The sequence below is a fragment of the Papaver somniferum genome, chromosome 7 (assembly GCF_003573695.1).
Source record: "Papaver somniferum cultivar HN1 chromosome 7, ASM357369v1, whole genome shotgun sequence".
NCBI classification, from domain to species: Eukaryota; Viridiplantae; Streptophyta; class Magnoliopsida; order Ranunculales; family Papaveraceae; genus Papaver; species Papaver somniferum.
The window spans coordinates 129277323-129288140 of record NC_039364.1 but is presented as its reverse complement, the minus strand read 5'-3'; the positions used below and the strand labels follow the sequence as shown (position 1 = coordinate 129288140).

Below are 10818 nucleotides of genomic sequence, written 5' to 3'. Positions count from 1 at the left end.
CATCAAGACTTGTTAACTTTGGGTCTTTATGTGTTATGTTTGGACTTTAGAAGTTACTTTTCAATATCCGGAAGCAAAAAAAAATAAAAATTAGTTTGAATACACAGTTTCAAAATGATTTTTAAGAGCAAAAATGTTAACTTTTCCTGGAAAAAGAAAACAAGTGATAAAAAAAAATGCATAGGTTCATTTTCTAGGTGGAAGTGTTTTTATTACAATGCGTGAATCGGCGTTTGCTAGCTCTAGGATTGGATGGGCGATAACAAAGAAACACTTCCAACTAACTCTAACCTCGTCTTCTCCGTCCCTCTCTCTTTCTCTCACTCTCCGCAATACGCATTGTATCTCTGGTTTACTTCATTGCATTTCCTTTCTCTTTAAACATAAATCAAAACCAGAATACGCCTGCAGAAGAAACCTTGAGCAATGGCGTCGTCACTACTTTCAAGGGTTCCTACAACAGCGACAAACACAATCTCATTTTCTTCTTCTCTGAACAACAATTTACCATTTCCATGTCGTCGCTTATCATTATTAACAATTCCATTTCCAAATAAACCAAATCGAAAGATCCCAGCAATTCAAGCGAAAATCCGAGAGATCTTTATGCCAGCATTGAGTTCAACAATGACTGAAGGTAAAATTGTATCCTGGATTAAATCCGAAGGAGATCTATTATCTAAAGGTGAAAGTGTTGTCGTTGTCGAATCTGATAAAGCTGATATGGATGTTGAAACATTTTACGATGGAATTCTTGCTGCTATTGTAGTTGGCGAAGGTGAAGTTGCTCCTGTTGGTGCTGCTATTGGTTTACTTGCTGAAACTGAAGATGATGTTGCTGAAGCTAAATCTAGAGCTTCATCGAAATCATCTTCTACTCCTTCACCTCCTCCTCCACCTCCTACCTCTGATGTTCAACCATCTTCTTCTTCTCCACCAGTAAAACCTACTTCTTCTACCCCACCTACTGTTTCAGAAGGTCCCAAGAAGACTGTCATGACACCATACGCAAAGAAGCTTGCTAAGCAACATAAGGTTAATGTTGAATCAATTGTTGGAACTGGACCATTTGGTAGAATTACACCTGCAGATGTTGAATCTGCTGCTGGTGTTTCGCCTTCCTCCAAGAGTGTTAGTCAAATTAGCAATGTAGCTTCATCAATTCCTTCTGCTCCTGTTTCTTCTCCTCCTCCTAAAGCTTCACCATCTGCTCCTTCTCTTCCTGACATTCCAGGTTCCACTATTGTTCCTTTTACTACAATGCAGTCTGCAGTTTCAAAAAATATGGTGGAAAGTCTTTCAGTTCCTACTTTCCGTGTTGGTTATCCTATGAAAACTGATGCCTTAGATGCTCTTTATGAAAAGGTATTTTATATTTCTCATATTTATATATTGTATTCTTTTGATTTTGATTTTTTTTTTTTTTTTTTTTTTTTTTTTTTTTTTTTTTTTTTTTTTGGATTTTGACTTTAGATGGGACTTGATAAATTTCAGGTGAAGCCTAAGGGAGTAACTATGACTGCATTGTTAGCGAAAGCGGCAGCTATGGCTCTTGCTCAACATCCTGTTGTGAATGCTAGCTGCAAAGATGGGAAAAGTTTTACTTATAACACCAGTATAAATATTGCTGTGGCAGTTGCGATTAATGGTGGGCTCATAACACCTGTGCTTCAGGATGCTGATAAGGTCTGAATTTGGACTGCTTATATCTTCAGCCACATTGTTACCATGTTTAATTTACATCCATGATGTGTTAGGTGTTGGTCGATTTTCGAATGGTGCCAGTTTTGAATATCTAATCAGAAACACATGTTGTTGTTTAATAATGTTTTAGTTGGACCTTTATTTGCTATCTCAAAAATGGAAAGAACTAGTAGAGAAAGCTCGTTCTAAGCAACTTCAGCCCCACGAATACAATTCAGGTGCTTTTAACTTCCATTCTTCTTTTGTTTTCGTTTTTCACTTGCAGTTGAGGGATTGAAGAAGATAAAATTGTCAATGCTAATCCGTTGAATATGCAGGGACATTCACACTATCCAATTTGGGCATGTTTGGGGTGGATAGATTCGATGCCATACTTCCTCCAGGCCAAGTGAGTGATGCGCTCCACTATCTTTTGTCTAACTGGTTTGTGTAGTTTCTTATTCTTAACTAATTGCTAATCATCTAGTCTGCATATGACGTGTAGGGGGCTATTATGGCTGTAGGGGCTTCAAAGCCTACAGTTGTGACAGATGAAGATGGATATTTCAGTGTCAAGAATCAAATGCTGGTAAGCTTTTCTTTGAAGTTTCTTGTCATTGATTGTCTGTGCGAAAAAAATAACTAAGGGATTCGTATTATATACCCATACACTTCGCATGCGTATATAATCATGGTCAGTTGTTCAAAGCCTAAGCACAAATATCTAGAGTCATCAAAATGTGGTCAGATACATCTTTCATTTCTGCTGCTTATACAAATTATTAGCTGGAACAGTGACCGACTGCTTCCAATTGTAGACCTACATTGTTCTTCATTAAAGCTTCAGAACTCTAGAGAGTGCAGATTAGAATTCATATTGTCATAACTCTTATCAACAAAATTACCAACAATAAAAAATCTTTGTAGAAGGGAAGAAGAGTTTCATATCTGATATCTGTTCCCTTGTACTGATCTTCCTTGATCGGTGGTGCTATAGTAGTCTTCCTCGAGTTGAAGCAAAAAACTGAGCATTTATGTTTGATGCAAAACTGTATGATCTGTTATATTTATTTGGCATTGGCTACCGTTAAGTGCTTGTGTGCGCTATGCAAATAAGCCTTTTTTGGTTATTTCATGCTAATAAAGCACTTGAGAGAGGGGATATGATGCCCCTGCATCAGTATATATGTAGCTCTAATTGTTACTTAAAAAACTCCCCTTTGAAGGAAATGCTTTTAATATGGCTTTGGAAAGTAAAGAACAATCCTTTCCGTCCTCTATACTTCACACAGTCCATTTTTTCTCCCTCCTTTGCTTCTATCTGTTTTCTCCCTCCATTTTAGCTAATTAGTTCAGGTGCAGGCTATATTTTTACCAGCTTACCTTTAACCACCTTTCTCTGTAGTACTGGTAGAAGCAAACAGCTAAATACACATGCTTTGATCCATGGTTTCATTCAGTGAAAGTTCTCTTGTTCATATCTTTTAGGTTTTTCAAACTCTTCAGCCCATCAAGCCTTTGATATAGTCTAGATATACCCTTAACCCGTACTTGAGTACATATCATATTATGTTGGTTCTTTTATGGAAAGTGTGAACTGCTTCCGCTTGCCATGTTTGTGTCATACTAGTCATTTGTTTGGTGTTCCCATTTTGGTCAGGTGTCCCTAAATTTTGGTAGTTCTAACCGGTAAATCATCACGAGCTCTCCCAAGTTGATGAATATCAGCTAGCCAGCTTAGTAATTGAACTGCAAAATTAGGTTCCAATCAATATTATTCTCCCTGGTCAGTAAACACCTACCTGGTTAACTTTTCCAAGGGGAAATCATGATATAACAATGATTCTCACTTCTAAAACCTTTGATACTTTTACTGTTTGATTTCCACAATCTGCTGCATTTCTTGTGTTCTCTCTAATTTATATGAACTGCAATTGTTCAACAACAGGAATCATTATATATTTCCAAACTTGATTTGCATGTATCAGAACCAGATTTTTTGTAACTCTATTTATTTCCCATGGTCTTTGTTTCAGTAATCATACCTAAATGAATTTCTGCTGACTAATAACTTTTCTAGCATGGATTTCTTTTCTCTCTCTCTCTTTTTCTTAAAACATACTATATGTCAAATCTCCTTGTTCACCAGTAAGTTCAGTGTGGTGTTTCTTATCAGTCTAGCCGTGCCTGTTCTAATATAAAGATCCAATCTTGTGGGAAGATGAAAAATGTTATATGTGTTCATAACTCTATAAAAACAACCTGGAACTTACATAGGATTTGCACAATGGCATTTTGCTTTTCTTTATTTCATAAATATTGTCATAACCTTCATTCCTTGTATTTTCTGTAGGTTAAATTTTTAATAGCGGTTGATAAATAAGAATAATGAATTGTCTTTTAAAAACAAACTTAAAAAGACTTGAACAATGGACTGTACTTATAGTATATACTACTGGGTGCTGGCCCTGTAGTTATATCGTGCTCCCATGACATGGATGGTTCTACGCATTTTTCTTTTTCCAACCGGCATACGCCCTCAACCCTAAATTATTCTACAAAGTCAGAACACCTTTTTAGAGGTTTTCTTGAAATTAGCTTATAAATTGTTCCTTTGTGGTTACGAAAACACTAAGAAACTTCCGCCTCTGTGGCAACCAAAACCTAAGATTGTTGTTCCTAGCTTGATATTTCATGTTTCTAGTTTGTTCTTAAATATGATAGGATACTAAGATGACTTGTTTGAATTGTGGGCTATAATTTGATTTCGGATGAAATATTTCTTAGTCTTTTTCTGCATTAATGAAACACATTAAATTTACAATATTTCAGTCATTTGTACAAATTTAGCTGTTTCTTTTGTCTTGCTAGTTGAGGCGGTCGCTTTGAGGCACCTCTTCGCTTCTCAAAAGAAAATCGCCTCTCATTGCATACATGCTTTGATGACATGGAAATAATGGTTATATGTTTCAAGCTCATTTGGTTTAGCTGTATATTTTTGAATCTTGTTTTCTAACCGTAACTACAAGATTTCTAGACTGAGCTGGAATCCTATTATATGTTTGTTTTTTATCTTTGCCAGGTCAATGTAACAGCTGATCACCGGGTTATTTACGGTGCTGACTTGGCATCCTTCCTCAAGACATTTGCAAAAATTATAGAGAACCCAGAAAGCCTCACATTGTAGACAGTGAGTGGCCAAGCTTCGTATCTGCTACGTGGGTGGATGGATGAGAAAGTTATGATTGAGAGTTGAACGGTCTGTGGCTTGGAAAACTTGGTTTTACACCACTGCTGTTTTTAGGAACTGTTCTTTAGAAAGTAAGTTTCATTGTTCACATTCTTTTTTACAACCTGCAGTTAAATAGTGAAATAACATTTGTTTTACAAAATTTGCAGCAAAGTAATAAAGGGTAAAAATTTCTTGAGAATAGAGACTGTTTCAGGAAGTTTTTCATATAAAATTTATGGCTGACGGATAAACTTCTGTTGTGAACACGTTTAACCTAATTCCCTAAACACTAATTTCCAGTCAATCTAAGGTTCTGAACCTTCTGATTGCTTTTCGTTTTTCTTTCTTTTTGACAAAATGGCACTGTACCAAGCTGGTCTGAAGGACTGGTCAGCCTAGATTTTCGGACCAATGATATAGGTGAGATAGGAATTTAGGTGAACTAGGGTGGTAAAATGGGAGCGTTCCCTTTGTCTTCTGTTTCAACTAGGAGTTGAAAAGCACCCTTAATATAACCCCTATTGCGATTAACGTTTTAAACATAAGCAAAGGTAAACGACATATACTTCTTACATGAAATCCCTTATTTACCCAGCTTTTTTTTGATCTAGAGAAATAAACAAAAACTTGTAACAAAAAACTACAAATCCAACTATTACAATGTATATCTCAAGTCCTTTTTCATACCCAAATTACTCACTGATGCAAATCATCATACATTCACGAATCTGCTTAGGGTTCTTGGCGAGCAGAGCAAAGTACCCATGTGACCATGTTCAACCGAATTTCAATTTTGTACAACATAATTAAATACATTAAAAACAAGAAGAAAAAGTTACACTAAGCTGTGGCAGAATAAGTCAAATTGAATGCGAGCAAAAATTATCTAGTTCGCTATCAAAGCTGAAAACAAGTCGGTAAAGAATTTCAGCTCTGCACAATATCGGTTCTAGGTGTTTGCAAATGAAATGGCAACATTACCAGTCTAAAGTGATGTTCTTAGAGATGTAAAGCTTATCAATGTACTCTATCACGGGAATTGAGGCGTCAATGTACCTTCTCATTTCCCTCTCCACGGACTGGTCTGCAAAAAATGACTTTATATTTGAGATTTCTAAGAAAACTATCTGACGTAAAAGAAAACAATTAATCAACCAACCCTCAGAATCATCTATCAGAAAATTAAATGCAATTGACGAGGTTAAGCAACAGGTAGGAACAGAGAAACATTCTACAGAAAATCCAGTTCGGTATTAAAGGGGTAGGCGGGCAGTCGAATAAGAGAGCCATCCAGCTCAAGTTTCTTCGAAACTCATCTCATTTTAACAATGGAAGGGGAGAGTTTCGTCAGCATTAATTTTGGTTGATATTCGTCCATTATTATTGACGACCCCATAAATCTTGTCTAGTAGAAATTGCATGCCTAAACCAGTTATACTTCCTTTTGGTTGATACCTTGAATACTATTAAATACGATGAGTATAAAAGTTCCAAACGAGCTATAGACCATCCCCAAGGGCTGGCTTAATGTGCAAAGCAAAGAAAAACCTATCTAATTCATCTCAAAGAGATGCTCACCTGTTTCATTCAGCTTCAGTATAAGTTGTTGCTTTGACGGGAGTGCACACATCCCTGCAAAAACCGCTGTCCTAATTGCCCACGTGTGAAATGGAGCACAGACTTCTGCATAAGCAGATGAAGCTGCTTCTCGCAGAGAGCATTCACTGGAAGAGACACAGTCACACAGATGTAATTCATACAAACCATTAGCAACACACAAAATTACAAGTAAGCACAGAAACATCTGCAACTATTCGTCAAATTAGCACCCTGTATAGAGTAGCACAAAAAGTTACTTCATAATATTCTGCCACAGATTTTTGCATTTAACATCAGCCAATATTTTGAGCTGTTTGAGGGTAAAATCAAAAGTAGGCTGTATTAGTTTGAACATACTCTGATGAGATGAATTGCTCAAATAACGCTCTGATGAGGTCAAGACCTTGTCTAACTCTACGTAAGTTACGAGTAGAGCTACCAGGCTTTCTCACAGTATCATTCTCAACATCATAGTCAATTATATTCCTCAAAGTACCAAATGTTTTTGATGCTTGGACTAAGTCTTGCACCTGCATAGCATCAATATGTGCATTATTAGCTCCACTGAGAACCTTTGTTTGAAAGAGCAATCAGAAAAAAGAAAGAAAAAAACAAAAAGATACAGCAAAATGGAATAAATAAACTAGTAAAATAAGTATCAGAAACTTATTCGTTGTCATCAAAAGGCTGCACAAGGTATCAAGTGTCTAGAAGTACTAGGATGTGATTCATTACTCTGAAACTGTGTGACATAAGTTGAAGGAATTTTCTTGACAAGACATCAGCTGAATCTCAAGAGCACTCAATTTGACTGTAAAAGAGAGTAAAGAAAATCTTCAGTAACTGTGGTAGTTTTGAAATGGATATAGCCAGATTGCAATTGCTAGGTTCCCTCATCAAATTCAGTCTAATGGATAGTTCCTTGAAACTTTTCCCGAACTCGTAATCTTCATTTATTCTTCTATGTGTGCTGACACTAATAGTCGGTTACCCAGCGTATCCCACTGGGTTCTACCATTTGCCTTTTGTGCATGTGCTTGCGGATCGAAACTCGATCCTACCTACCTTTTGTTTTGACAGTCCGATGAAGTAAAAAATGACACAAAAACCTATAATTGAGATTCGTAAACCCTCCTTATCCGGAGCATAGAACAATAGAGAATATTATGTGTTAAAAGGATTTAGCTTTATGTTCTGTTCTGATTAAAATGCAATTATTTCCATTATATTAGATAGAGAATATTAATTAGTGCACCAAATAAGAGTTCAAAAGCCAGCCACATACTGATTACATATACCCCTAGTATATGTGACATGCATATACCACATATCCATATGGGAACCATGTAACTGAACATTCCAGGTTTCTCTCAACACTGTTTCTATATACATATGCAGTTACATATAGTACAAGTTCTCAGAAATCTGGCACGAGTATGAGAACGAGGCAGGCTACTTTGCTCCTAAGCGGCAAGTTAGAGTGTACTTAATATTATCATGACTTATGAATCTTTTTGGCACCCTCTTCTAAAATGTATACTACTAAATAGATATGAATGCCTTTGTTAGTAGCCAAAAAATTCTCGCCAATGGCACAACACAAGCTGAGACTATTCGGGAAGGTATAAGAGACACCAAATTCAATAAAATCACAGCGACTGCTGACACAATTACAGCCCCATGTTTCATGCTCTAATCTCTACATACTCAAGATTTCAAGCTAGTTAAGGATAAGAAAAATCAAGAAATCCCAGCTAGTTATCCAGTGAATAATGTATGAAGAGTTCTTTTAAATTCAGAAAACTTAACGCATAGAATGGGGAATGAATTTCTTTTAAATTTAGAATACTTAACGCATAGAATGGGGAATGAATTCAAAGTAAATGAGAAAAGGGTATGCAAGGGGTAGAGTTCTACAACCACTAAATTATGGACACGTAGCAAGATGTAATCCAGACCTGTAATCACCAGAGTCACATATTAAGAAAATAAAAGAAAAAACAGGAAATAATGAAAATGAAAACAAAAAAGTTGTCCAGACACATGATCAAAATAAAATAAAAATAATAACAATCTCAGACACATGTAAGAACGAAGTACGATTAAGGATTAGGGCTTTTTGAAGTTGTCCATCGTGAAGGTAGAACAATGTTTAACAGCAAATGAAACAAAATACGAAGAATAAAAAATGTGCGTTGGAAAAACTAGGCACCTTTGCAACGTACTCCATCTCTGCAAATTTGAAAGCGATTCCAAGGCAACCAAAAAGAACAGAAACGAGAGAACAAGCTTCAGAAAAAGTACCCAATCTTAGATCTTGAAAATCTTTAGATTTTATAGTTCTTGCAAGTTCTTCAAAGGCCTCTGCAATGAGAGAAAGTGGAGTTGATGTATTTTCTTTTGATGGTGTGGTTCCTCCTCCTCTGTCATTAGGATCATCCATGGTGTTGGTGGTGCTAGGGTTTTTTGTTTTATTAGGTGAAGCGAAAAACGGGGAAAAGGAAGATTAAGAGGAGGAAGATGATGATAATAGCCCATTAACATAATTAGTATGAATGTGAAAATGAAGATGCCTGGTTTCATGGGAGAAGGAGAAACATCGTTGGTGTCGTGTGCGAGGCTGTCGCTACAGATGCGGGTCGCCTCTCAAAGACGCAAAATCACTAAATAACCATGGAGGCCATTCTGTCTAATGCCCGCTAACACCTGTCAAAGAGAATGAGAAAGAACAGTCGGTGGGAATCGATTTTCTGATTTTCATAGTCCAAGATACCCTGGATCCTGGAGTGGTGTATTTAAACTCATACTACATTTTGTGCCCGTGCTATGTTCGGGCATTTTTGTTCTTTTAATCATATTTTTTATAAGGTGTCGTGGGGTTTCGTCCCGCCCCATCACGATATATTTTTGATTAGGTGTGGCTCGGCTTCGGCTTCGCCTCGCCTCGCCCCGTCCCGATTTAATTTGGTGTAGCTTCGCTTTGTCATGTCGTGCACTTAATGAACCTGGTAATCGATAATGTCAGTAGCAACTTCTCGTGGGACATCACAATCTCGAATATGTGACTTTTGTAGCATGGCATCCGAATGGAAAGTCAGAAGAGTAGACAAATTATATCAATCACACAAATAAAACTGAAAATGGTAGTAACTTCATAAAATAATTTAGAGAAGTCGCAGGTCATTTTTAATTCCTAGCATACACCATCGGGTTTTCATTAAGATAATAAAATAGTTTGGAAAAGTTACAGGTCATTTTGAATTTCTAACGTACACCACCCAATTTTCATTAAGATAATAATTTTTGAATTACCCCTAGTTCCTTCGGTTGCATTTGAGATACCGTGTTTCTAGATTTTGTATCGGGTGCTTACTTTTACCCATATTTTGATTAGGTAAAGCTCGGCTTCGGCTTGCACCGTCCCGATTTAAAAAAAACAATTACAAAGGATACCGAAGATCACCCCTCTGTATAACTCTCATATAATATGTTCGCCGGCCGATGAACTTCTCCAAATAAGAATTTGAATTAAAGTGCATATATGCACAATTACGTGTACGAATAATGCTGTTCAACCTATAAACAATTGCAACTGTGTTATTTCACATGAAATTACCATCAATTCCCATTGTTCAGTAGCTATCCAACCCGCGGTTAACGGGGAAAATTTTAACATATTCATGCCACTTGCATACTGGAATAATAACAAATTTAACAAATTTAACATATTCCTTACTCATATCTTCTTCCAATTCCATCAGCTTACCACCATCAATCACATCCAATTCATTCGTATTACCGTTAATCACCATCAACCAACGTCACAGTTAACATGAGGCCTTATAGTTGAAGGTCAGAAGAGGGTAAACTGAATGAACTGAAACAGAGCATAAAGATTTTTTTTTACTGGACAAACAAAACACTAAAAGAGCAAATTAATGGGTTATTTTTCTTCGGGTGCCTTGACCATTCTCATTTTTGTTGGAAAACTAATCAAAAAAAGAAAAAGATGCGTGAAACACATGAAAAAAAAGAAGAAAAAAGAGAGATTTAAATAGCGACAATAGTAATAATCTTTATTTGAATCTCGTGAGTTCATCATCCTAAAAAAGAAAAAGAAACTTGAAATCAAGGGATAACTGCGCAGCAATAACAGATCAAGTGATGATGCTCCGCCACCACTGAAGCAATTTGAACATTAAATTGTGCAATTCGAACATTAGATTGTCGATATGACAGTCGTAGATTGGGTCCCCGTCAATATATTCGAACCTTAATACAATATAGTCAGGATTTCATCAGAT

General features: G+C 36.5%; 2 protein-coding genes across 2 annotated transcripts; one reads left to right on the top strand and one right to left on the bottom strand.

The window, feature by feature from the left end:
- Positions 1 to 238: 238 nt before the first annotated feature.
- LOC113298402 (dihydrolipoyllysine-residue acetyltransferase component 4 of pyruvate dehydrogenase complex, chloroplastic-like) lies at positions 239 to 5114 on the top strand. The gene is made up of 6 exons (XM_026547138.1): positions 239 to 1365; positions 1495 to 1686; positions 1835 to 1922; positions 2022 to 2092; positions 2189 to 2272; positions 4766 to 5114. The coding sequence occupies exons 1-6, from the start codon at positions 427 to 429 to the stop codon at positions 4868 to 4870; spliced, it is 1479 nt and encodes a 492-aa protein (XP_026402923.1). The 5' UTR covers positions 239 to 426; the 3' UTR covers positions 4871 to 5114.
- Positions 5115 to 5531: 417 nt separating this feature from the next.
- LOC113298401 (ACD11 homolog protein-like) lies at positions 5532 to 9244 on the bottom strand. The gene is made up of 4 exons (XM_026547137.1): positions 8727 to 9244; positions 6872 to 7044; positions 6494 to 6639; positions 5532 to 5999 (listed from the first exon to the last, which is right to left on the bottom strand). Exons 1-4 carry the CDS (start codon positions 8955 to 8957, stop codon positions 5893 to 5895), a joined length of 657 nt encoding a protein of 218 aa, XP_026402922.1. The 5' UTR covers positions 8958 to 9244; the 3' UTR covers positions 5532 to 5892.
- Positions 9245 to 10818: the final 1574 nt, after the last annotated feature.

Coding starts and splice junctions, on each gene's coding strand:
- LOC113298402 (XM_026547138.1), top strand. CDS start 427: ATGGCGTCGTCACTACTTTCAAGGGTTCCTACAACAGCGACAAACACA. Junction 1,366..1,494: donor TAGATGCTCTTTATGAAAAG/GTATTTTATATT, acceptor GATAAATTTCAG/GTGAAGCCTAAGGGAGTAAC. Junction 1,923..2,021: donor GCCCCACGAATACAATTCAG/GTGCTTTTAACT, acceptor TTGAATATGCAG/GGACATTCACACTATCCAAT.
- LOC113298401 (XM_026547137.1), bottom strand. CDS start 8,957: ATGGATGATCCTAATGACAGAGGAGGAGGAACCACACCATCAAAAGAA. Junction 6,640..6,871: donor GAGCAATTCATCTCATCAGA/GTATGTTCAAAC, acceptor TGTCTCTTCCAG/TGAATGCTCTCTGCGAGAAG. Junction 6,000..6,493: donor ACTGAAGCTGAATGAAACAG/GTGAGCATCTCT, acceptor CATTTTTTGCAG/ACCAGTCCGTGGAGAGGGAA.